At 41.0% G+C, this 27,716-nt stretch overlaps 1 protein-coding gene across 9 annotated transcripts; it reads left to right on the top strand.

The window, feature by feature from the left end:
• The first annotated feature begins 725 nt into the window (after window positions 1-725).
• On the top strand, window positions 726-26,757 carry ELOC (elongin C). Of its 9 annotated transcripts, XM_063709209.1 has the most exons (6): window positions 1,281-1,320; window positions 2,548-2,603; window positions 8,562-8,700; window positions 13,379-13,432; window positions 17,150-17,293; window positions 26,332-26,757. In XM_063709209.1, exons 4-6 carry the CDS (start codon window positions 13,429-13,431, stop codon window positions 26,520-26,522), a joined length of 339 nt encoding a protein of 112 aa, XP_063565279.1. In that variant the 5' UTR covers window positions 1,281-1,320; window positions 2,548-2,603; window positions 8,562-8,700; window positions 13,379-13,428; the 3' UTR covers window positions 26,523-26,757. The 9 variants fall into 9 exon arrangements, with proteins under 9 accessions (XP_030869627.1, XP_030869625.1, XP_030869626.1 ...); XM_031013772.3 differs by lacking the exons at window positions 1,281-1,320; window positions 2,548-2,603 and adding an exon at window positions 998-1,113; XM_031013768.3 differs by lacking the exon at window positions 8,562-8,700 and having other exon boundaries at window positions 1,217-1,320.
• Window positions 26,758-27,716: the final 959 nt, after the last annotated feature.

Genomic DNA, 27,716 nt, shown 5'->3' on the forward strand with positions numbered 1-27,716 from the left:
TGGCAAGTCCTCAGTTCAACAAACTCTAGATAGCCTGTTATCTATTTTTTGAGCACACAAAGTGCCTCGTTGAGCACCTTGTAATGTTGTCTTGGCCCTACATACATTCTCTTCATGCCACACTCCTGGAAAACAGTAGAAGGTGAACTTTATTTAGCTGTTTCAGCCTTCCTGGAAAGGTGCCTGTATATCTTACCATAGGAAACGCGGGGCGTGGGAAGCGGGGCGGGGAATGAGAAAGAAGTTCCCAAAAACTGAGTAACGGTGTTGGCAGGCGCCTGGATTTTCTGTGCGTGAGCTCGGGATCCAGGACAGCTGAGCTAACCCAGAGGCAGAGGCAGGACCCTCGCGGGTGGAGTGGGGGACGTGGTTAGTTTTCAGTTAACATTGAATTCTACCGGGAAGAGAGGAAATGAGGCCAGCCGATTGCGCTAGTCGTTGCTGTGCTGGCTCTTCAGCACGCACAGCAACTTTTCACCAGGGACAGATGCTGCTTCATAAAGAGTACGATCTCGTTAGCAAAGAAACCGCCCTCCCGCGTTTCAATCTTTCCTCAGCAGTCTCCCACCTCCAGGCGTAACCCTAAATGAGAGGCACGGACAATCTCTAAAACCACCAAAATCTTAACACGCAGTGCGAGAAACTACAAGTCCCAGGATGCAGGGCTGCCTCGGTCCCAACGCCGACGGTATCCACCAGAGAAACTACAAATCCCAGAATGCAGTGCTCTCTCGGACTCCCGAGAGCCTCTCTAAGGATGCGTCTTTACAGCAATTGGATCAGGGTCTGCGCTGCATGCTGGAAATCCAGAAGGGCTAGACTCGGATTGGTCGAAATTTGCCGGTTGCGTTCATAGGCTGGCCTACTATAGGGGAAAAGAGTAGGGCGCTACGCACTACCTCCAGACGGAAGTGAGCGACACACTCTGCGTCCTCGCCTCACCAGGTACGGATCTCCCGCGCGTCGCAGAAAGCGGCTCTGACCCAGCGGAAGTAATTCTTTCGACTGCCCCGGAACCCACCGGAGCAGGCAGCTGGGGGTGGGGGGGCGGCCGTGGGATAGGGGCTGTGGCAGTACGCGGGGACCCGGCTGCGGTGGCTGCGGGACTGACGAGTGAGTCTCGGGCTGGGGCGGAAACGGAGCTCCGGGTAAGAGTGGAGGGCGAGGGAAGCCGAGACGGGACGAGTTCGCAGTCCCACTTCCCACCCCTTCCCTTCTGGGCGGGGAAGGAACGGAAGCTGTTAACCTCCTTGGGCCTCCCCAGCCCCTAGTTTGGGGGAGGGGAGAAGAGGGCGGCGGGACCTTTCCTGGCGCCGCTCGGTGGGTTTGGAAAGAGGTGGAAGGAGGGGCAGCAGCCAGCGAGACTGGGCCTTCTCCGGGCTGAGCGCGGGAGGGTGGAGTTAGGAGCATGGTAGCCCTGTCGCTTTTCCTTTCTGCTTGTTCCTCGTGTCCGCTCAGATTATTTTCTGGAAGTCAGTCCCTAGCCCAGGGAGAGGTCTCTCGCTTCTTCTAGCTGCAGTACCCGAGAAGTTTACCTTCTGGGTAACTTGTTGGGTGATCTATGCTCGACTTCATGAGTTGGGGGTATCGTGCATCTACTGCCCGTCCAGTCTTGTCTGAAAGGAGGTATCTAGTGTGAAATACTGTGCTCATTGAGTTTCTCTTAAGGAACTGAGATCTGTTGAGTAACATATAACTGTGAAGTTTGTGCCATTTAGAGTGAGCATTTCTAGTCCACATTGCTTTTAGTGTAGAAAACCGAAATTCTTTTTTAGGGGGCCGGGGGAGACAGACTTGCTCTTGTTGCCCAGGCTAGAGTGCAGTGGTTCGTTTTCAGCTTGCTGCAACCTCTGCCTCCCAGGTTCAAGTGATTCTCCTGCCTCAGCCTCCCACGTAGCTGGGACCAAGGCGCATGCCACCACGCCTGACTAATCTATTATTAGTAGAGGCGGGGTTTCGACATGTTGGCCAGGCTGGTCTGGAACTCCTGACCTCAAGTGATCCGCCCCTGTCGGCCTCCCAAAGTGTTGGGGTTACAGGCGTGAGCCACCGCGCCTGGCCTTGAAATTCTTTAGTGTCTTAAAACCTCAACTTTCTCACTTTTTAACTGCCATATTTGCTTTTTTTTTCTTTTTCTTTCTTTCTTTTTTTTTTTTTTTGAGACGGAGTCTCGCTCTGTCCTGAGGCTGGAGTGCAGTGACTTGATCTCCGCTCACTGCAACCTCCGCATCCGGGGTTCAAGCCATTCTCCTGCCTCAGCCTCTGGAGCAGCTGGGATTACAGGCGCGCACCACCACTCCCGGCTAATTTTGGTTTTTGTTTTTTTTTTAGTAGAGACGGGGTTTCACCATGTTGGTCAGGCTGGACTCCTGACCTCAGGTGATCCGCCCGCCTCCACCTCCCAAAGAGCTAGGATAACAGGCGTGAGCCACCGCGCTCGGCTCCATATTTGCTTTTTGATCCCCGAAAGTTGTTTCCTTTTCTATTCAGTTACCTAAAATGACATATGTCTGATCTTATTTACATTATAATCATGTTGAAACGTAGCAGTTTACATGTGGATTTATTCATTCTGGAGATACAATGGCAAGGAAACAGCTGTGGTACGTACTATAATGGATATTTATTGTTTCTTGCCAATGATGATTTGGGGTCCCTGTTTAAGTGACCGTTCCTCTTTTTCTTAAATATGAAATTTGATAACTACCATTCAAAAAATACACGTGTATGCATTGCCAGATGGTAATTCTGTAATATAATAGGCACTAGTTTACAGCCAGAAGTTATAGTCAGTCCTATACATCAAGTTCTAAAGTGATATTTAATTGTTTAAATCTTCTAAAATGTTTATCTTGGTTTTTTTGGTAGATTTTTTAGCACTGGAAAATAATCAGGGAAATCTTTGCTATTATGCTCATATTTATTTTTGAGTGAGAGTCTCACTCTGTTCTGCACTCCCAGGCTGGAGTGCAGTAGCACTATCACAGCTCACTCTAGCCTCAACCTCCTGGGCTCAAACCATCCACCTGCCTCAGCCTCCCTACTAGTTGGGACTATAGGTGCCCACCACGACACCTAGCTAATTTTTTGTTTTGGGGGCTCAAGTAGTCTTCCTGCCTTGGCCTCCCAAAGTGCTGGAATTACAGGCATGAGCCACCAAATCTGGCCAGCTATGGTCATATTTATGTGTTAATGCATTTCAGCTAAACCGCTGTCCTAAATTCTTTATTGTTGTTATTAAGTAAGAGCAGAAAAAGCCCATCCAGTAATGCCTGAATTTCAAGCCTCAGCGATTAGGAAAATAATAGTATATTCACTCAAGAAATATTTATTGAGCATCTCCTAAGTGCCAGGCACTATTCTAGGCCTGCTGTCAAGAAACTTGAGGAAAGAAAGGATATGTGTAAGTAAGCAAGTATAGTTTCAGGAAGTGATAAATGTGAAAAAAATACAGCAAGGTTAAGGGTTAGAGTGACTGGGATGGGGTGTCTAATTTTGGTAGGATCATCAGGGAAGGAAGACCTCTCTGAGGAGTTGATGTTTTACCTGGAGACCTAAATGATGAGGATTTAAAAGGTTTTCGGACAACAGCAATTACAAATGCAAAGACCTTGAGGTAAGAGTGAACTTGACCGATTTCGAGGAATACCAAAAAGGCCAGTGTGACTGGAGCATAGTGAAGGAAGAGTGGTGGGAGACAAGATCAGAGTGGTAAGTAGGGAAGTAAATCAAATGTCCAGTTGAGACATGGTAGCTTGAACTAGAAGTGTGGAGTTGAAAGTGAGTAGTAGTCTGATTTGGAATGTAATTTGAAGCTGGAGCCAAATGGGTTTTGCTTTCTTCCCAGGAACAAAACGAACAAAAGAAATGTTTTTTGAATAACGAATCACTTTTCCAAGAATCTGGGTAAACAGCAGTGCATGTACTGAAATGGGGAAGACAAAGGAAGGGAGTATCAGTTTCTGAGATTGATAAATCAGAAGTTCTATATGGGACTTACTGAGTTCGATAACTAGTAGACACCTGAGAATATGTGCAGTAGAAAAGTTGGATATTCACGACTGGCACTCGGGAGAAAAACTAGGGAGATGATCTGGGAGTCATATTTTATAGATGATAACCTCTGGTCTGGAGGACATCAAATAGGGAATGTTAAATGGAGAAGAAGGCAGATGACTGGGAGCACTCCAGTCAGAAGAGGAGCATACAGTAATGGAAGCAGAAAAGCCAGGAGTGTGTGACATCTGGAGTACTAAGGAAGAAATGTTTCAAGATGGAGGGAGTAGGCAATTGTATAAAACACTGCTAAATGAGAATTAAAAATTGACCATGTGACCAAGTGAAGTAGTTGAAATTTGATAAGAACCCCTAAAATGGACTGATGGGCCAAAGGCTGATCAGAGTAGGTTAAGAAGTGGATGGGAATAATGGCCATAGCAGTCTTTAGTTAGGTGAGGGAATATCAATCATTGCTTAAGTGGAAAGGTTGACCTTTAGTAGGAAGGACAGTTTTTATTCAATATTTGAAATAGCAGGGTGGACAAAATATTAAACACAGGAATGCTGAAGATGGAGAGACAAGGCAACTGAAGTGATTGGTTTCAGTTTATTTTTAGCCTGTCTTTCGAAAGGTTCTGTTAATATGTAGAATCTGTGATTAATACACATTATATGTTGGGAATATCTGCTTATCATTTTAAAACTGAAACAAGAGAGTGTGGAGATATTATTTGAGAGAATAATTAGGTCGTTTGCAGGGGTGAGGCAGACAGACTCAGAACATGCAGCGCTCTGCAGCCCTTAGGTTCTGTGTTGTGGGAGGGCGACTCTGGGTAATAAACATGGGAAGCTGAGTTATAGGTGGTTGTCTGGGAAGGATGAATTTCAGGTGGATTTAGTCATGAAATAGAGCCAGAATGGACTTTTGGACATAATTGAGTCCAATTCTCTCATTTGGAAGATGAAGAAACAGAAGTCCTATCACTTAATTTATCCGAGTCTCAAGATAGAAATGTCTAACAGAGTAGAAATTCAGATGTGGAGATGGATTCGGGTCTATATAAGGTAGCCATTGATTTTCATTCCACCGGGCTAGTTCTTAATTTATGATAAGAGATGAAAGCTGTGGACCTTCTCATGCCTCTTACTCTGAACTGCACATAGGCACAAAATTGTGCTTACAGATTCAAGGGTTTGGGATTCTACTGCTTATCTGTGAACCTCGAGGAGTGGGGGACTGCAGATTAAGAACCTGCTAGAACAGAGTCAACAAGTTAGAACCACAGGCCACATCTGGCCCACTACCTGCTTTTATACTACCCGCAAGCTAAGAATGGTTTTTAAATGTTTTAATAGTTGGACAAAAATTCAAAGTAAATGTGTATTTTATAACATGAAAATTATAGGCCGGATGCAGTGGCTCACACCTGTAATCCCAGCACTTTGGGAGGCCAAGGTGGGCAGATTACCTGAGGTCAGGAGTTTGAGACCAGCCTGACCAAATGGTGAAACCCTGTCTCCACTAAAAATACAAAAAATTAGCTAGGCGTGGTGATGCATGCCTGTAATCCCAGCTACTCAGGAGGCTGAGGCAGGAGAATCACTTGAACCTGGGAGGTGGAGGTTGCAGTGAGCCAAGGTTGCACCACTGCACTCCAGCCTGGGCAACAAGAGCGAAACTCTGTCTCAAAAAAAAAAGAAAAGAAAAGAAAAGAAAATTATATAAAATGTACCCTTTTTTGCCCATAAATAAAGTTTTGTTGGATCATAGCCACACTCAATCGTTTACATCTTGTCTGTGGCTGCTTTTGCACTCCAGTGGCAGAGTTGGAGTAGTTGTAACAGAGACCTTACAGCCTGCTAAGCAAAAAATACTTACTTTCTGGCCCTTTAGTGTGTCAACCCCCACACTAAAAATGTAAATTCCAGGATACGGGTGGAGGAGAGGTTGTTGGATTTATTTTGTCCACAGATTCCTCCCAAGCATGTAGAGCAGTGCCTGGCACATAGTAGGCCCTTGATACATATAGAAATGAACCTCTGGTTCAAAAACAGAATAATGGCCAGTGTTTTAATGTGTGCTAGGCAGTATTGTGAGTGCTTTTATATGTAAAGCCATTTATTCTTCAGAACAGCTCTGTGAGGTAGATGCTGTATTATCCTCATTTTACCGTTGAAGAAACTAGGCAAGGAAAGATTAGGTTAGTTCTCCCACAGTGACATAGCTAGGAGTTGACTGATTTTAAGCACTACGTTATATGGAGGGCTGAAATCAAGTCTTCAGGAATGATAGCAGCAAAAGGATAGATAGGAGTGATGAAACAGGATAATGTAACAAAGGAGGAATACATTCTTATGTAGTGTTGTTTACTATTATATTAGGCATTCAAGACCCATGTCTTGGGCTATGTGTGGTGGCTCACGCCTGTAATCGCAGCACTTTGGGAGGTCAAGGCAGGAGGTTTACTTGAGCTCAGAAGTTGGAGACCAGCTTGGGCAACACAGGGAGACCTCTACTTAAAAAAAAAAAAAAAAGAAATTTTAGCCGGGCTTGGTAGCAGTCTACTCAGGAAGAAGGTGGGAGAATCCTTTGAGCTCGGAAGGTTGAGGCTGCACTGAGCCAGGATTGCACAACTGTACTTCAACTTGGGTGACAGAGCAAGAACTTGTCTCAAAAAAAAAAAAAAGACCCATGGCTTGGTCAGTATCTCAATGTGTGTTCCTTATGTGTCACTGTTCCCCTCTTTGATAAAGTCCAACTTCCCAAACTCTCACCTCTTTTCCTATCTTCCTACACTCTCTTCTTGACTCACTCATCTGGCCAGACTGTTCTCCTTGCCATTCTCCCTCCATAAAAAGCTGTTCCTTCAGATATCTGTGACTCATTCCCTTGCTTTCTTCAGATCTCTGTTAATGTTAATTCTTCACCATGCCGTATGTATTATTTTGTTTTGGTTTTCTGTCCCCACCATTCTTCCCATTAGGTTGGAATGTTTGTTATGTTCATCTCTGTCCCCAGTGCCTAGGTGAGCATCTAGCATCCTAACCCTTGGTAAATATTTATTGAATGAATGAATCTGTAAACTGATTTCCAACAACACTGAGTTACATTGTGTGCCCCAAGCTGTCTGACTGAGGTCATACTGTTCACTTTGCCTGGATCTCCCTCCTTTCCAGTTTTGCCTGGTAAAAATACCTCTACCCATCGAGACCCAGATCAAAAGCTACTTTCCTTTTATAACTGTTCACTTAACAGATCTTCTGTTGCAGATTTGTAGTCTCATATTTCCTTTCTTTGGGACGACCAACTCTTATTCCTCCTCTGTTAGCATTTGCATAGCTAGAAAATTTGGGTTAATTTTATTACCAATGTCACTTTCAAAAGCTTAATCCGGCAGAAAACCATCCTAGAGTGATGATATCTTTGGAGTTCAGGTAAAATAAACTTCAGAAATGCTATCATTTTTTAAAAATTCTAGCTTTAATATAACCTACATACAGTGAAATGCTAATTGTACCATTTAGTTTTGACAAATGTATAGCAAGACATTTTTATCACTCCAGAATGTTCCTCTCTAATCACCTGCTGAGCTGTCACCATTGGTTTGTTTTGCCTGTTCTATAATTTTATATAAATCGGATAATACAGTGTATACTTTTTTGTTTGGCTTGTCCACTTAGTGTAGTATTTTTATATTCTTCCATGTTGTATCAGCAGATCATCCCTTTTTGTGAATAGTACTGCTCTGTATGAATGTACCACAGCTTATTTATCCATTCTCCTATTATGATGGACTCCCCATCAGCAGTGTATGAGAGTTCATTTGCTCCACATCCTCTCCAGCCTTTAATGTTCACAGTCTTTGTAATTTTAGCTATACTCGTGGCTGTATAGTAGTATTTCGTTGCAGTTTTGAGTTTCACTGATAAGTAATAATGTTGAGCACTTTTTAATGTGTTCATTCAATTCTTATGCCCAACTTTAATTGGATTTTTTTTTTATTGACACACAGGAATTTTTTAATTTACTCTAGATGCAAATCCATTGTCAGATATGCGTTGTGAATATTTTTTTCCAGTTCGTGGCTTGACTTCATTTTTTTTATTTTTCTTTTTGGTTTTTGAGGGTTTTTTTTTTTTTTTTTTTGGTTTGTTTTTGAGACAGTGTCTTACTCTTGCTCAGGCTGGAATGCAGTGGAACCATCATGGCCTGCTGCAGCCTTACCCTCCTCGGGCTCAGGTGATTCTCCCATCTCAGCCTCCCAAATACCTTGGGCTACAGGTATGCACCACCATGCCCAGCTAATTTTTCTATTTTTTATAGAAACAGGGTTTCACCACCATGTTGCCCAGGCTGGTCTCAAACTCCTGGGTTCAAACATTCGGCTTTCCTTGGCCTCCCAAAGTGGTGAGATTATACGTGTGAGCCACGGTGCCCAGCTATAGTATTTGATGAACAGAAGTTTTGTTTTGGAGAAATGCAGTTGATGCATCAAGTTTTTCATTTACAATTTGTGCTTTTTGCATCTTTTCTGAGATTTTTGTTTTGTTTTTTGAGACAGAGTCTCGCTCTGTGGCCCAGGCTGGAGTGCCCGGCTGGTCTCAAATTCCTGACCTCAAGTGATCTCCCTCCCAAAGTGCTGCGATTGCAGGTGTGAGCCACTGCACCTGGCTGCTGAGAAATCTTTGCCTATAGTGAGGGTATGAAAATAATTTGTTTTCTTCTAGTAGCCTTATTTTGCATTTTAAGTTGAATTCTGTGAACCATCTGAAATTGATTTTTGTGTATGGTTTAACAGTGAGCTTCTTATCCATATGGATATTGTTCCAGCTTCCTTTGTTGAAGAGACTGTCCTTTCTCGCCATACGCTTTGACCTTTGACTCACTTTTCCATATAAGGATTCAGGAAATCTGTGCTTACCTTTTTTTTTTTTTTTTGGCCATTTATAAGTTGATATGAAACAACTGTAGCCCACCAAAATATAAACTACTGAGAACCATCATTCACTATCCAGGGACCACTTAACATACTGTGATTACCTGTTGCTATCCAAACTACCATATGTAATACTTTTTTTTTTTTTTTTTTTTGAGACGGAATTTCACTCTTGTCGCCCAGGCTGGAGTGCAGTGGCGCAATCTCGGCTCACTGCAACCTCCGCCTCCTGGGTTCAAGCCATTCTCCTGCCTCAGCCTCCCGAGTAGCTGGGATTACAGGCACCCACTACTACACCCAGCTAATTATTGTATTTTTCGTGGAGACGGGGTTTCACCATGTTGGTCAGGCTAGTCTCGAACTCCTGACCTCAGGTGATCCACCCCCTTCGGCCTCCCAAAGTGCTGGGATTACAGGCGTGAGCCATCACACCCAGCCCCATCAAGCATTTTTATACCTGTCTAAGCTAGTTGTATTCTTTTTTCTGCTATTTTTCCAGAGTTCATGGATTTTTATGGATTTTTTACATTTGGCTCTTTAATCTGTAGTGTATTTTTGTGAGTGATCTGTTCTAACCTTATTTTATCCAAGTAAATAGCCAATGTAAAAAGACAAAAAGATATAAAGAACAGATTTTGCAGCAGTGTCTGTTATCTACTTAGGTAATTCAAGTAAATCAACTGAAAAACTATTAAAACTAATATGAGTTCTGCAAAAAAAAATGACGGGATGCAAAATCAACTTAGGACATTTTAAAGCTTTTAACAACACCAGCAATAGCCTTTCAGAAAATATCATAGTAAAACAGACCCCATTCATAATGGAAACTTAAAAGTACCTAAAAGTAGACCTAACAAGAAACATGTGAGAACAAAATGGAGACTTACCCAACTATTCCTGTACAGAATATAGTCTAGAAATTCATGTAGCAATATAGAATATGATAAAGATAATATTTCAAATCAAAGAAAGGATAAGCTATTCAAATATCTTCTAAATATTCACTGATACTAGATTCAACACTTAATTTCAGTGTAGGCCGTAGGCTCACCTAGATTTTTTAAGTATTTGTTATTAAACACAAACATACACAAAAAAACTTTAAGAGATTAATGTTTGTATGTAACACCCTAAAAGCATAATGACGTCTCAGGCCGTTGTTCATGCTCTTTCTTCTGCCTAGGACTATTCTCAATCCAACGGTTCCCTTACGAGTGGCTTTTACCTGCCCAATTCATATTTCCAGAATTCAGCTCTGTCATGGAATACATGTTCAAGCTGAAATTTTTGTCTCCTCAAACTTATATTTCTTTAGATAACTTATGGATTGGGTCCAAACTGAATCATATTTTAAATATTTCTAACTTCTACCTAAGAATTAGGAATTTTAACTCTTAATGTTGATTTTCCCTTTCAAAGGTGGGAGAAAGGGTGGGTCTCCTCTTCCTCTCCTTAATCTCTGTTATATAAAATGATGGAATTGATTTACTACATTAACTCTGTAGAGAAACTGTTGCTACCCAAAGGGCTCCTAAGATGTGACTTTGCATTGTTGCTTAGCTACTGCTAGTTAGATAAACATCCTAAATGTTTTATTCTAGAGATTTTCCAGATAGAAGAGTTGGCCCTTGAAATTCTTGTACTTCAAGCTTTCTAGCATTTTTTTTGTTTTTTTTTTTTTGTTTGTTTGTTTTTTAAAAGAGTATTTACAAAGCAGTATAATGAAAAGAAAATAATAATGGCTTTCATGAATTTTTAAATTGCATAGTATCATAAAATGACAGTACTATTTTTAAATTTTAGAGAACTATTTGAGGATTTACGTCAGTAGCTGTTGGGAATTGTGGCAATTAAGTTTAACTGGAGCCAGAATTTTTTACTGTGGTAGTAGGCAATAATGAAAGGAGTGGAATGTGGGCCGTGAAGTCAGACCTACCTAGGTTTAAATCCTAACGCTGCCACTTAAGCTGTAGAAGCCTTCAGCAAGTAGCAGACTCTTCCAGTGTTTCTCATCTCTAAAATCAGAATAATTCCCTTGTGGAAGAGTTGTTTTTAAATAAGATAGGCCAGGCACAGTGGCTCACACCTGTACTCCCAGCACTTTGGGAGGCTGAGTTGGGTGGATCACTTGAGGTCAGGAACTCAAGACCAGCCTGGCCAACATGGTGAAACCCCGTCTCTACTGAAAATACAAAAATTAGCCGGACATGGTCCCGTGCACCTGTAGTCCCAGCTACTCGGGAGGCTGAGGCACAAGAATCGTTTGAACCTGGAAGGCAGAGGTTGCAGTGAGCCAAGATCATGCCACTGCACTCCAGCCTGGGCCAAAGAGTGAGACTCTGTCTCAAAAAATAAATAAACAAGATAATATATGTAAGGCATTTAGTACAGTGTTTACCTCTTCTTAGGCCTGCAAAAGGCTCATCAGATTTAATTGTTACTACTGCCTATTTTCTCTGCTTTATCTCAAATTAGAAATGGTACTTTGGGAGGCTGAGGCAAGTGGATCACCTGAGGTCAGGAGTTCAAGACCAGCCTGGCCAACATGGCGAAACCTGGTCTCTACTAAAATACAAAAATTAGCCAGGCACGGTGACAGACGCCTGTAATCCCAGCTACTGGGGAGGCTGAGGCGGGCAAATCATTTGAACCTGGGAGGCAGAGGATGCTGTGAGCTGAGATCGTGCTTCTGCACTCCAGCCTGGGCAACAGAGCAAGACTGCCTCTCAAAAAAAAAAAAAAAAAAGAGAGAGTGATGGTGCTTTGAATATCTGTCTCCATGCCTAGCAAGTGTTCTAGACTAAGATTTGATTTCTGCTCCTGCTCTGTCACTACCTGAAACAAATTATTTATCCTCTCTACATGGATGACATTATTTAAACCTGAGGCATTAGAGAGGTTACCTGCAAGTTCCTTTTCTGCATTGAAGTGTTATGGTTCATTTTCTTGACCCTTCTCTTAAGGCCAGAACTAAAATTTGTCAGGAATTTCTTAGAGCATGATAGTTAGGAAATGCTTTTTTCTTATTAATGACGTAAAAAGGAGTATCAGTATGAATGAGATCCCCTGAATAAATGCTGTAGTATGTTACTAAAATACAGTTACTGAGAAAGTGAAACCATTTCCTTTAGCAATCATCTTGTTATTTTGTCAAATTTATAATTTCTCAAAAAATTGTACATATTTAACCACTTTATTGTTAAATTTCAAAACTTAGCCTGTATGTGGAAGAGATGGAAGCATAAAAATACGTATGTGTACTTATCTAAGTAAGAGCAAGACTTCTCTTTTTTCTTATTTATTTATTTATTTTAGAGATAGGATCTCACTGTGTTGTCCAGGCTGGTCTCAGTCTCCTGGGTTCAGGCAGTACTCCTGCCTCAGCCACCCAAAGTGCTGGGATTACAGGTGTGAGCCACTGCACCCAGCCCTGTCTTTTTTTATTCTCATGGAAGTTACTTCATGACCTTCGTTATATCATGCCATTCATTCAAGCAAATATTTGCTTATTGTCTACCACTGTGTACTAAATACAAGATCCAGAACTTGCTGTGTCCTCACTGTTTTAAGTCAGTATGCATCATCCTTCCAGCATGTGTACCATAGCAAGGTGTACAGAGCATTGCTAACCTCAAAAGCTCACTTGAGCTTTGGTGTCCAGGGATTTTCTTGGGGTTTCATTCTGTAGACATGATTGATGAGTCATAAGCAACAAGGCTGAGCTCAGTCTTCAGCACCCCTCCAACTGGAGGTCATGTTGATATCAAAAAAGGCACCTTAAAGCTTTTTGTCCTGAGTCCTTTTGTTAGTTTAAACTATCCAAAGGCCCATTATGAGTTACCTGGTTAACATAAACTACCAGGACCCATGAAGAATAGCAAGGACTTGTATCACTAGGGAAATTCCAAGGATTTAGAGGCCACCTCTCAAAACGAGGATCAAAAACCAGCCAAATTCTTTATTATACAACGGGACCCATAGTTTTGTTTGGATATTCAACGGAGGCCTTTATCCGGAAAAAAAATAAAGGACCTCGGCCTTAAAACACCTCAGTATGGCAGTTTTTTCTCGATAATTATGTTCTGTGTATGTATTTTAATGGAATGAACATTTTTACACATCTGTTACTTTTAACATGTCACATTTTACAACGTCTTCAACAACCCCACCCCCAATTGATTTATAATGATTATATGTTATGTTTCTATTTTAAGTAATCTTTCTCCGATTCAGAAGTGCCAACTGATCAAGCTCACAAAGCATTTTGGTATTCTTCAATTGATTTTATAAAAGTACAGTGTTTTTGTTGTAGGAATGGTGAGCTCGTAATGTAACCAGGAGGGAGAGTTCTTAAACTTTTAACACCAAGGACATTAAATAACAGTGAGTGAAAACTTGTCTCTTGCAACATTAATCTTAATATGATATTGTTATATTTTCAGGAAACTACTAAAGTTCCTGGGGAAGCAAAGTAGAATTTCATAAGAACAAAATGGGTAAGCTAAAGATAATTAATTTTGTGTTTTAACTAGTAGAAACTGGACTTCGTTTCAAAGATCTTTAAAATTCAGTGAACACAAGTAAAATTTCAGTAGACTGAAATTAGTTGTCCACATCAACAGCTTATGTTTACTACACAGTCATGCCCTACATAATGATGTTTCGGTCAGTGTTGGACCACATGTGTGACATGGTTTCATAAAGATTATAATAGAGCTGAAAAATTCCTGTGGCCTACAGTGACATCTTGATGATCTTGTCCTTGTATAGGCCTAGGCTAATGTGTGATTGTGTCTTAGTTTTTAACAAAAAAATTTAAAAAGAACAAAAATTACAATTTTTTAAAATAGAAAAAAGCATATAGAATAAGGATATAAAGAAAAATAGTGCTGGGTGCAGTGGCTCACGCTTATAGTCCAGCTGCCTGGGAGGCTGAGACCAGAGAGTTGCTTGAATGAGCCCAAGAGTTCGAGGCAGAAATAAGCTATGATTGCACAACTGCGCTCCAGCCTGGGCAACAGGTAAATTTACTGTAGCCTAAGTGTACAGTACTTATGAAGTCTGTAGTAGTATAGTAATGCATTAGGCCTTCACATTCACTCACCACTCACCAACTCACACAGAGCAATTTCCAGTCCTGCAGACTCCATTCATCGTGAGTGCCCTATACAGGTATACCTTTTTAACTCTTTTATGCTATATTTCTACTGTACCTTTTCTATGTTTAGATACACAAATACTTACCATCATGTTACAGTTGCTTATAGTATTCATACAGTAACATACCGTACAGGTTTGTAGCCTAGGAGCAGTAGGTTACACCATATAGCCTAGGTGTAAATACACTCTAGATTTAGTAAGTACACTCTTAGGATGTTTGCATCATGATAAGATTGCCTAATGATGCATTTCTTGTCTTGGAAGGTATCTCCATCATTAAGCAATGCATGACTGTATATTCCCGACAGGCAGATCAGTAATAATATCGTGCTAACCCCAATTTGTGATTTTTAGTGAGTAATTTTACCTTAAGAAATTTGAAACTCTCCTGACAAACATACAATGTTTTCTGTTGCCAAAAATATTAGAAGCATAAATTGAAATAATAACCATTTTTATTTTTCTTTTTTGAGGTTGGCAAAAACTGCAAAAAATCTATATGCTTGAATAGTCTGTAATTTAGAAGCTACTTACATCTTTATGGCTCCTCCCGCTTTTTATGAAAAATTAGACAAAAAAAGATACTAACATAGCTTTCACCAGATTGTTAGTGTTTTACCAAATTTGCTTTCGTGTGTGTGTATGTGTGTGTGTTCATATTGTAGAGTTGGCAATACTCCATCTCAGTCTTCTTAGGGTCCTGGCTGGGTCTGAGAATTAAATCGATGTAACATAGATGAACATTTATTACATAACATAAGATGACATAACATAGATGAATATTTATTACAAGTTTTACATGGAACAGAAGCCGTTTTTTAAAAAACAAAGACCAAAGCCAGGCATGGTGGTGCACGCCTATTTCCCAGCTACTTTGGAGGCTGAGGCCAAAGGATCTCTTGAACCCAGGAGTTGCAGGTTACTGTGAGCCACAATTGCGCCACTGTACTCCAGCCTGGGTAACAGAGCAAGGCCCTGTCTCTTAAAAAAAAAAAAAAAAAAAAAAAAAAAAACCATAAATAAGTAGTCCGGGTGCAGCGGCTCATGCCTGTAATCCCAGCACTTTGGGAGGCCAAGGCAGGTGGATCACTTGAGGTCAGGAGTTCGAGACATCCTGGCCAACATGGTGAAACCCCATCTCTGCTAAATACAAAAATTAGCCAGGCATGGTGGTGGGCGCCTGTAATCCCAGCTGCTCGGGAGGCTGAGGCAGGAGAACCTCTTGAACCTGGGAGGTGGAAGTTGCAGTGAGCCGAGATTGTGCCACTGTACTCCACAACAAAAGTGAGACTCCATCTCAAAAAATAAAAATAAATAAACAAATAGGTGGGTGGGTGGGTGGGTGGATGGATGGATAAAAATTTTAAATGATCATAATGCATTAACTTGTCTCTTTAGTCTCCTTTAAATAGTTTTCTACTTCGAAGACTATTCCTCAATTTTAATTTGCCTGGTTGTTTTCTTGTGATTTGATTCAAATTAAACATTTTTGGCAGTGGGAGCACATGAGTGATTTTGATACTAATTTTAATTTTAGAGATTTCTGAATTAATTGTTTAACAAATGGATATTTGTGGCTGAACAGTACTTCAGCTTCATCCTTTCTAGGGCTTCCTAAGTTTTTAGAATAAACCTTAAGCTATTTTATTTCACATATTAATAATTATAAAAATTAAAATTCTGTTACAGTACAAAATTGTAAAAATTAAGGAGATTTTTACTTGCATATGTAACTTTTACTCTATATATATCTGGCTACTGTGACTGAAGCCAGTACAGCAGCAGTGGCGGTAGCAGAGTAACATCTGTGCACTCTGTCTCCTCATGTCAGCTTTGGGTTTTTTTTAGAGACCAATATTTTGTCCATATTAATTACTTTTAATGCACGCATTTAAACCGAGTATTGTTTAAATGCATACTTTTTTTTTTTTTTTTTTGAGACGGGGTCTTTCTCTGTTTCCCAGGCTGGAGTGCAGTGGCGCAGTCTCGGCTCACTGCAAGCTCCGCCTCCTGTGTTCATGCCATTCTCCTGCCTCAGCCTCCTGAGTAGCTGGGACTACAGGCACCCGCCACCACGCCCAGCTAATTTTTTTTGTATTTTTAGTAGAGACGGGGTTTCACCGTGTTAGCCAGGATGGTCTCGATCTCCACTGTATTAGCCAGGATGGTCGCGATCTCCTGACCTCGTGATCCACCTGCCTTGGCCTTCCAAAGTGCTGGGATGTGAGCCACTGCGCCCAGCCTAAATACATACTTGATCATTATTTTTAACCATCAAGTGTGAAATGCTGAGTAAAAGAAGTCTTAACTTTTAGAACTTAGGGCTTGTCAAAGGAAGTCGAGCTCTCATGGCATATAAACACTGATTTATAAATCTGCTATACATCTTATTTCTAAAAATGAGTATTTCAGGTGATAGAATTAAAGTCATACTATTTAAATATTTTGTCTTAGTCTTCAAATTTGAATGGGCTGCTTTGGTTACAAAACAACTGTTAACACCTCCTTGAAAAAACTAGTGAATTTTCACTGAAGTAGCATTCTTAAATCTACAGTTTATTCTGATATTGGAAGATGTTGATAGAGAAGTATAAAACAAGGAGTTAGAAACTGTTAATGTCTTGGTGACTATTATAATACCTTCCAGAAATGTTTCTGGTGTGAGTTCTTCAAATATTAACTTGTTAATAAACCTGTTTATTTTTTATTTTTATTTATTTTTTTTGAGATGGAGCTTTGCTGTCGCCCAGGCTGGACTACAGTGGCGTGATCTTGGCTCACTGCAACCTCCACCTCCGAGGTTCAAGTGATTCTCCTGCCTCAGTCTCCCAAGTAGCTGAGATTACATGTGTGCGCCACCACACGCAGCTAATTTTTGTATTTTTAGTAGAGACGGGCTTGTTTGACCAGGCTGGTCTTGAACTCCTGACCTCAGGTGATTGGCCTGCCAAAGTGCTGGGATTACAGGCGTGAGCCACTGCGCCCAGCCAAACCTGTTTAGTTTTAGTACATTGTGTGATTCAAAAATTGTTTCGCTACTTACTTTACTTTAGATGGAGAGGAGAAAACCTATGGTGGCTGTGAAGGCCCTGATGCCATGTATGTCAAATTGATATCATCTGATGGCCATGAATTTATTGTAAAAAGAGAACATGCATTAACATCAGGCACGATAAAAGCCATGTTGAGTGGCCCAGGTAAGCACAGTTCTGTCTTTTTCTTCATATATTCACTTTTAATGTTTGATGGATGTTTTTAAGTTGAATTAATGATTCAGCATTTAAAGAGAAAATAAGTCTTCTAACATTGTTGTATGATTATGTTTTTGTTCTTTTGTTTGAGAGAGACAGAGTCTCATTCTGTTGCCCAGGCTGGAGTGCAATGGTGCGGTCTCAGCTCACTGCAACCTCCGCCTCCTGGGTTCAGGCAATTCTCCTGCCTCAGACTAGCTGGAATTACAGGTGTGTACCACCACCCCTGGCTAATTTTTTTTTTTTTTGGAGACAGAGTCTTGCTCTGTTGCCCAGGCTGGAGTGCAATGGCACAATCTTGGCTCACTGCAACCTCCACCTCCCGGGTTCAAGCGATTCTCCTGCCTCAGCCTCCTGAGTATCTGGGATTACAAGCGCCTGCCACCATGCCTGGCTAATTTTTGTATTTTTAGTAGAGATGGGGTTTCCCTATGTTGGCCAGGCTGGTCTCGAACTCCTGACCTCAAGTGATCCACCCACCTCAGCCTCCCAAAGTGCTGGGATTACAAGAGTGAGCCACCACGCCCAGCTTTAACTTTTGTATTTTTAGTAGAGATGGGGTTTCACCATGTTGGCCAGGCTGGTCTTGAACTCCTGACCTCAGGTGATCCGCCTGCCTCAGCTTCGCAAAGTGCGGGGATTACAGGCATGAGCCTTTTGCATGCCTGGCCTTTTGCATGATTATGTTGCATTGGGGAAAAAAATTGATTTCTGCCATGTTCTGTTTTCAGTTATTTATCCTGTAAGTTTCAACAAGACTGAATTGATTTTCCCACATTAGGTTCCATAGTCAGCCTTTTTTTTTTTTTTTTTCTCCCGAGATGGAGTCTCACTCTGTCACCCAGGCTGGAGTGCAATGGTGCCATCTCGGCTCACTGCAACCTCCACCTTCCAGGTTCAAGAGATTCTTCTGCCTCAGCCTCCCGAGTAGCTGGGATTACAGGCGCCTACCACCACGCCTGGCTAATTTTTTGTATTTTTAGTAGAGACAGGGTTTTCACCATATTGGTCGGACTGGTCTTGATCTCCTGACCTCAGGCAGTGCACCCGCCTCAGCCTCCCAAAGTGCAGGGATTATAGGTGTGAGCCACTGCGCCCGGCCCATAGTCAGCCTTTTAACCACAGACTGGTGATTTCTGTTCCTAGCTAGATAAAACAAGTTGCTACCTTCCAAATCTCTATTCTTTTTTTTTTTTTTTGAGACGGAGTCTTGCTCTGCCGCCCAGGCTGGAGTGCAGTGGCACGATCTCGGCTCACTGCAACCTTCGCCTCCCGGGTTCAAGTGATTCTCATGCCTCAGCCTCCCGAGTCTGGGACTACAGGTGCCCACCACATGCCAGGCTAATTTTTTGTACTTTTAGTAGAGACGGGGTTTCACCGTGTTAGCCAGGATGGTCTCGATCTGACCTTGTGATCCGCCTGCCTCAGCCTCCCAAAGTGCTGGGATTACAGGCGTGAGCCACCACACCCAGCGCAAATCTCTATTCTTAAAATTTTTTTCTTGAAGTAAAATTCACATAATGTAAAAGCAGCTGTTTTAAAGTGTACAATTTAGTGGCGTTTACTACATTCACAGTATTTTGCAGCCATCATCTCTATCTAGTTCCAAAACATTTTATTACTCCAAAAGCAAGCTCCATACTCATTAGCTGTCACTATCCCTTCCCATTCTCTACCCTCAGTGTCTGACTACCACCAGTCTGCTTTCTAATTTACCTATTCTGGACATTTTGTATAAATTGAATCATACAGTATATGGCCTTTTGTATCTGGCTTTTGTTATTTTTCATGTTTTCAAGGTTCATTTATGTGGTGCGTGTACAGCACTTCATTCTTTTTTATGGCTGAATAATATTTCATTCAGCCAGATGTGAATACACCACAATTTGTTTATTCATCAGTTGATAAATATCTGGGTTGTTGACACATTTTGGCTACCATGAATAGTTCTGTGAACATTTGTGTACAAATAATTGTTTGAATACCTGCTTTGAGTTCTTTTGGGTGTCTTCTTAGAAGTGCAGTTGCTTGATCATATGACAATTCTCTCTAACTTTTGGAGGAGCCACAGAACTGTTTCACAGTGGCTGAATTGTTTTACATTTCTACCAGCGGTGTCCTAGGGTTCCAGTTTGTATACATCTTGGCCAATATTTGTTATTGTTTTTTGTTTTTTGGCTTTTTTTTTTTTTTTTTTTTGAGACAGAGTTTCACTCTCGTTGCCCAGGCTGGAGTGCAATGGTGCAGTCTTGGTTCACGGCAACCTCCACCTCCCAGGTTCAAGCGATTCTCCTGCAGCTGGGATTACAGGCATGCGCCCCCATGCCCAGCTAATTTTGTATTTTAGTGGAGACGGGGTTTCTCCATGTTGGTCAGGCTGGTCTCGAATTCCCAGCCTCAGGTGATCCACCCGCCTCAGCCTCCCAAAGTGCTGGGATTACAAGCGTGAGCCACTGTGCCTGGCCACTCTTTTTTTTATTACTGCTATCTTAATGGGTGTGAAATGGTTATCTGGTGGGTTTTAGGTGGTTTGTTTGGTGGTGGTGGTTGTTTTTTGAGATAGTCTCACTCTGTTACGCAGGCTAGAGTGCAGTGGCACAGTCTCCACTCACCGCAACCTCCACCTCCCAGGTTCAAACGATTCTCATGCCTCAGCCTCCTGAGTACCTGGGGTTATAGGTGCACACCACCATGCCAAACTAATTTTTTGTATTTTTGGTAGAAATGGGATCTCACTATGTTGGCCAGGCTGGTCTTGAACTCCTGGCTTCAAGTGATCAGCCCACCTCGGCCTCGCAAAGTGCTGGGATTACAGACGTGAGCCAACACACCCAGCCTATCTGGTGGTTTTGATTTGCATTTCCTTAATGGCTAATGATGTTGAACATTATTTAATACACTTCCTAGACATTTTTGTATCTCCTTTGGAGAAATGTCTATTCAAGTCTTTTGCCCATTTTTGAATTGGGTGGTTTGTATTTTTGTTGTTGAATTGTGAGAGTTCCTTATTAATTCTCAGTAGTAGACCCTTATCAGATACATGATTTGCTAATATTTTCTCCCATTCCATAGATTTTTTTTTTTTTTTTTTGAGACACCTGTTGCCCGGGCTGGAGTGCAGTGGCACAACCTCGGCTCATTGCAAGCTCCACCTCCCAGTTTCATGCCATTCTCCTGCCTCAGCCTCCCGAGTAGCTGGGACCACAGGTGCCCGCCACCACGCCCAGCTAATTTTTTTGTATTTTTAGTAGAGACGGGGTTTCACTGTGTTAGCCGGGAAGGTCTTGATCTCCTGACCTCATGATCCGCCCATCTCAGCCTCCCAAAGTGCTGGGATTACAGGCATGAGCCACCGCACCTGGCCAGTCTTTTTTTTTTTTTTTATGGTGTCATTTGAAGCACACTTTTATTTTTATTTATTTTTTAAATTAATTAATATATTTATTTATTTTGAGACAGCGTCTTGCTGTGTCGCCCAGGCTGGAGTGCAGTGGCGCAATCTCGGCTCACTGCACCCTCAACCAATTCTCCTGTCTCAGCCTCCTGAATAGCTGGGATTACAGGTGCCCACCACCACACCTGGCTAATTTTTGTGTTTTTAGTGGAGATGGAGTTTCACCGTGTTGGCCAGGCTGGTCTCGAAATCCTAGCCTCAAGTGATCCACTCACCTTGGCCTCCTAAAGTTTTAATTTTGAAGTGTGATTTATTTTTCCTTTGGTTTTTGTGTCATATATAAGAATCTGTTGTCAAATCTAACCCTGTGTTTTCCCTTGTGTTTTCTTATAAGCGTTTTATGGGTTTGGCTCTTAAATTTAGGTCTTTGGTCTTAAGTTAATTTTTGTTTATGCTGTGAGGTAAGAGATCAGCTTCATTCTTTTGCATGTGGCTATCCCACTACCATTTATTGAAGAGACCGTTTCCCCATAGCACCCTTGTTGAAAATCAGTTGATTGTAGATTTGTGTATTTCTGGGCTCTCAATTCTATTCCATTGATCTATATGTGTGTCCTTATGCCAGTACCACACTGTTTTGATTACTGTAGCTTTGTAGTAAGTTTCAAAATCAGAAAGTATGAGGCCTCCAACTTTGTTTTTCTGTTTCAAGATTGTTTGGGCTATTTGGGATCCCTTGCAGCTCTTTCTGGTTTTGTCTGTTGTTTTTTTTGTTGTTGTTGTTGTTGTGGGGTTTTTTGTTTGTTTGTTTTTGAGGTAGGGTCTTGCTCTGTTGCCCAGGCTGGAGTGTAGTGGCACAAGCCTTCCTAGGCTCAAGCAATCCTCCCACCTCAACCTCCTGAGTAGCTGGAACCACAGGCATGCACCTTTTTTTAAATTGTATTTTCTGTAGCGATGTTGCCCACGTTGGTCTTGAACTCCTGGGCTCAAGCAGTCCTCCCAACTTGGCCTCCCAAAGTGCTGGGGTTACAGGTGTGAGCCACTGTGTGTGGCCACAATTCTATGTTTTTACTATGGAGATTTTAAAACCTACTCAGAAGTAAAGAGAACTGTGTAATACACCCCCATGTGCCCATCATCCAGCTTCAATAGTTATTAACATTTTGCCAGTCTTTTGCTCTATCTCCCAGGCTGGAGCGCAGTGGCGCAACCTCAGCTCACTGCAACCTCTGCCTCTCGGGTTCAAGCGATTCTCCTCCCTCAGCTTCCTGAGTAGCTGGTATTACAGGCATGCCGCCACCACGCCCAGCTAATTTTAGTATTTTTAGTAGAGATGGGGTTTCACCGTGTTGGTCAGGCTGTTCTTGAACTCCTGACCTCAAGCAATCCACCTGCCTCGGCCCCCCAAAGTGTTGGGATTACAGGCATGAGCCACCGTGCCCAGCCCATTTTGCCAATCTTAAGTTGTGTCATTATCCCTACTTTTTTGGAGTATTTCAAGCACATGCGTGATGTTGTGCCATTTCACTTGGAAAATCTGCAATAGTTCCCCTGCACCTTTTCTTTTATTTCCAGGCAGGCCATTAATTTTACAGAGAAGCAAGGTCATTTGTATGCTGTCCATATTTCATATTGAATTACATTTGAGCTTTATTCTGTAAACTCATAGTTAAAATTCCAGAGACTTGATTAGAGTCTGATACATCTTTCTAAGCAAAGGATACTTGTAGGTAGCACTCTTGTATTCCTGTTCTATCATGTCTTTTAGCAGTGTCAAGCTTGATCAGTGGGTTCCAGGTTGTCAGGCTGATTCATCCATTAAAAATTCCCCACTATGATTTAGCATTCATTGTGATTATTGTTGAGATTTACTTTGAGATTACAAAACAGTGACTTTCCAATTCTGTAAAATTTTTTGCATTTATTAGCTAAAATTTTCCTATAAGATATTATTTGGTTACATTGAAATACAGTCTATATGGGAAAGATGATAAAGACTTGATTTTTTTCCTTTTAAATATAATTTTTCAGAGTAATGAATTGGTTCTTCAGCATCATCCAGTAGTAAAGAGTGTTTTGTTTTTTGTTTTTGAGTGAATGTCATCATGAATTCATGACTATATTTCATGTTTTTCAGTCTGTTGCAGTCATTCTTACTGGTGCTCAGATTGTTCCATTTGCTTCATTTTTATGTCAGAAAGAGCCACATTGTGTTAGCTTCTGTGTCCTTTTGACATGGCTCCGTTAGTCTTGAATAGTTACACTACTTTCTGTAATAAGATTTCTTAGGCGTGTCATGAACATTGTTCCCCGATCCCGAAAACAGCTGTTTCTCCAAAAATCCCTGTTTTTAGTAGAAAATGGTATTTAGGGGCCCCAATCTGGGTGCTGAAGATACTCATTGCTCCTTGGTTGAATTGTACCCCCCACTCCTCATACACACACACAACATGGCTCTGATGAATCTGATGAATTGCTTTTGGGCTTTTCCACAGGACAATGCAAGGAAGTACTTTAAGGGGGAAAAAAATCACAAATGCCAACAGAATTTTAATTAAAATTAATTTTATTTTATAACAGCAGGCTAGAAACAAAGAGCTTTTGCTTTTTATAAATTTGATCTTTAATTTAAACACAAGATTTTTATCTTGGAAAGATCAGAAAACATTCAGCCTCAAACTACTGTTTGCATGAAAAGGAGTGAAGTACTGATAGCATGCTACAGTCCGTATGCACCTCGACAGCATGCTAAGTAAAAGAACTCAGACACAAAATGTCACATTTGTATGATTCCATTTTTATGAAATATCCAGAGTAGGTAAATCTATAGAGACGGAAAGCAGATTGGTGTTTGCCAGAGACTGGGGGGATGGGGAAGATGAGGAATAACTGCTTAATGGATTATCGGGTTTTAATTTGGGATGATGAAAATGTTTTGGAACTAAATAGAAGGGATAGTTGCACAACATTGTAAATATACTAAATGCCACTGAATTGTACACTTTAAAGTGGTTGATTTTATGTTATATAAATCTCACCTTTTAGAAAAATCACTGATGTTTGTCTAGTATCAAAGTCTTAATAAGTGCCTATAGGCAATATTTCACGCATGTATTTAAGAAAAGGAGTTCTAGTTATTGGCAAACCAAAATTTACCTCATTGTTGTGAATTATTTGCTGAGTCCTGCAGTACTCCTTTCTCCCTGCTACAGTATACCCCCAACCGATATATAAAAGGCATTTTGTATATATTTTAGTATTTTAAAATACTATATTCTCAAAGTATATTTGTAGATGTGAAATGCCTTTTATATTCAGCATACAGTGCTAGTACTAGACTGCTAAGAAGATATTTTATCCCTATGTGTAAAGGCTAAATGATACAGCCTTTGTGTAGCTACAGAAATTTTGAAGAATGACTGAAAAACTGTTTATGAAATGCTGTTAAACAAAGGAAAATGTCTTGTGAAGAGATCTCGTTAACATGATCATATTTTTAAAAAAACTAAAGGAGGAAACAATGGAATTCCTTTCCTGAAATGTTTCTTTTGCTTTCTTGCTTGCTTGCTTGTTTGTGACAGGGTCTCTGTCTGTTGCCCAGGCTGGAGTACAGTGGCGCCATCATGGCGCACTGCAGCCTCGAACTCCCGGGCTCAAGCAGTCCTCCCACCTGAGCCTTCCCAGTAGCTGAGACTACAAGTAGGTCTCCCAAAGTGCTGTGATTACAGGCATGAGCCACCATGCTCAGCCCATTTCTTTTAAGTAGTATTTTTCTTATTATTTTAGGTAAACAGTTAAATAGTTTAAATAGGTTTTTTGTTTGTTTTGTTTTATCTTTTAAGACGGAGTCTTGCTCTGTCACCCAGGTTGGAGTGCAGTGGTATGATCTCAGCTCACTGCAACTTCCACCTCCTGGATTCAAGTGATTTTATATATTCACTAATTCTCAGAAAAGCCAAATCAGAAAACCTGTTATTTGCCCTGACTTTATTTTTACATGGCAGTTCAGTACAACACAGGGATCCTGATGATCCATAAAGACTTGATTGCCTGGATTGATCTTTTTTAAAAATGATTTTACTTTTTCATCCTGCTCGCCAATCATACCACCAAGATTGTTAGGAAAAGCTACTTAAGTTTCCAACCCACAGGGAGAGAATTAGAATTTTAAAATTCAGTCTTGATGAATCTCAAGTACTATCTTTCTTTTTTTTTTTGGAGACAGAGTTTCGTTCTTGTCACCCAGGCTGGAGTGCAATGGCACAATCTTGGCTCACTGCAACCTCTGCCTCCTGGGTTCAAGAAATTCTCCTGCCTCAGCCTCCCGAGTACCTGGGATTACTGGCACTCACCACCATGGCCAGCTAATTTTGTATTTTTAGTAGAGATGGGGTTTCACTATGTTGGTCAGGCTGGTCTCGAACTATTGACCTCAAATGATCGCCCACCTCGGCCTCCCAAAGTGCTGGGATTACAGGCATGAGCCACCACGCCCGGCCCTCAAGTACTATTTTAGTAAAGGTTTTTTTAATGTTGGCCAGGTGCAAGTGGCCAAGCCTGTAATCTTAGCACTTTGGGATTCTGAGGCAGGGGGATCACTTGAGTCCAGTAGTTCAAGACCAGCCTGGGCAACATGGCAAAACTCTGTCTCTACAAAAAATACAAGAATTATCCAGACATGGTGGCACTCACCTGTGGTCCCAGCTACTTGAGGAGGCTGAGGTGGGAGGATCACTTGAGCCCAGGAGGCAGGGGTTGCAGTGAGCCACAACCATGCCACTGCACTCCAGCCTGGGCAACAGATCAAGACTCCATGTCAAAAAAAAAGAAAAAAACTTATGTTAATACTAAAAAAATCAGAATTCCATAATTCATTTGGTGCTAATTGAGGTTATTTTAATGATGATTAGTTTGCTAGGGCTGCCATAACAAAGTACCACCCCTAGATGGCTTGAACAACAGAACTTTATTTTCTCACAATTCTGGAGTGTAGAGGTTGAAAGTAGAGTTGGTCTCTTCTGAGGCTCTCTTTTTGTCTTGTACATGGCCATCTTCTTCCTGTCTTCACACAGTTTTCCCTCTATGCCCATCTCTGTCCGGATCTCTTACGAGAATACAAATCATGGCCGGGCGCGGTGGCTCATGCCTGTAATCCCAGCACTTTGGGAGGCTGAGGTGGGTGGATCATGAGGTCAGGAGTTTGAGACCAGCCTGACCAACATGGTGAAACCCCGTTTCTACTAAAAATACAAAAATTAGCCGGTCGTGGTGCTGCACACCTGTAATCCCAGCTACTCAGGAGGCTGAGGCAGGAAAATCGCTTGAACCTGGGGGGTGGAGGTTGCAGTGAGCTGAGATCCCGCCATTGCACTTTAGCCTGGGTGACAGAGCGCAACTCTGTCTCAAACAAACAAACAAAAAGACACCAATCATATTGGATTGCCACCCTAATGACCTCTTTTAATTACCTCTTTAAAGAACTTATCTCTAAATACAGCCGCATTCTGTGGTACAAGGGGTTAAGACTTCAACATATGAATTTGGAGGACACAGTTCAGCCAATAACATACATAATTCTTTTGTTTTACAGGTCAGTTTGCTGAGAACGAAACCAATGAGGTCAATTTTAGAGAGATACCTTCACATGTGCTATCGAAAGTATGCATGTATTTTACGTACAAGGTTCGCTACACTAACAGCTCCACCGAGATTCCTGAATTCCCAATTGCACCTGAAATTGCACTGGAACTGCTGATGGCTGCGAACTTCCTAGATTGTTAAATAAAATAAATTATAATAAACTGTTAACTCTTTTCAGTATTTAATACCTGTAGTTCAGTTAGTAACTTTTTCATATATAGCATGTTGCCTGTATGCAGTTGAACTATATAAAGTTCATTGCAAAGCAGATTATCTTGTTTTTTTGCATAGCAATCAAAGTTGAAATTTGTTTGCTACATCAACAAATTAAGGACATTTTCACAAACTGAGAAATAAACAAATATGCCAATTCGTAGGTGGTTTTGCCTTATCCTTTGAATGTGACTTAAAATCAGCAATGATGATATAGTAAATACTGAAATTTAGGTGTAAATAAATACGTTCTACAGGGAAATAATGAGGCTAAGTATTTTTATGTTTTTAGTGGTTTTTTTAGAAACCTAATCTTATAGCCGCCATTAGCATTACTAGAGTTATGCAAATAATTGCATTATAAACATGTTTATAACTTAGCCAAAACATTGATTTTTATAACTCTCCAAGTATGAGTTGAAATTTCTTACGTCTTTTGATAAACTGCAGTATTCTTTAAGTGTACTTTGTCCTTTTGTTTATTGCTACAATTTAAGAACTTTATTTAAAAACAATTTTGGAAGGTTACTAGGTACAGCTTTTGCAGAAGAAACTGAACTGTAGCCAGCTGGTCAACAAGTAAACTACATGACTTAGAGTTCTTGTGCATTATACATTTTGGGTAATTCAAAGTACTGTATTTGCATTGACTATAAAGCGTCGTTTGCAATATTTATTCTTCCTTCATAGTCCCTTGTTGTGATTATACTTCCAGTTGTTTAAATGTATTTTAAAAGACTCACTATTAACTTTATTCAGATCTTAAAAGTTACACCTTTCTGAACTATTCCAGTCTTTCTCCATCCAATTAGAATGTTATGGAATAACATGTGAAGAGATACAGTGAAAATCATATTATAATGCATTGAAGATATCCTACATGAATTATCTTCTATTAAAATATGTCCCAATAAATATACCCATAATCAGTGGGTCTTCTACTGAAATCAAGCTCATTCAGCTTTTCTATTAAGCAGCCAAAAAAAATTTTTGAAAAATTATGACAGCATCATTCCTTATGCATGGGAAAAGAAGCACTGGAGATGGATTTAGTATTGTCTTTATCTCAGAGGTGGAACAAAGTTGTCATTATAGGGTCTATAAACTTAAGTCTCCAGTTTA

Source organism: Gorilla gorilla, chromosome 7 (assembly GCF_029281585.2).
Source record: "Gorilla gorilla gorilla isolate KB3781 chromosome 7, NHGRI_mGorGor1-v2.1_pri, whole genome shotgun sequence".
NCBI classification, from domain to species: domain Eukaryota; kingdom Metazoa; phylum Chordata; class Mammalia; order Primates; family Hominidae; genus Gorilla; species Gorilla gorilla.

Excerpts from the sequence above, each read along its gene's own strand:
- ELOC (XM_031013767.3), top strand. Across the intron at positions 17,294-26,331 it reads AGCCATGTTGAGTGGCCCAG|GTCAGTTTGCTGAGAACGAA; the intron begins GTAAGCACAGTT and ends TTTGTTTTACAG.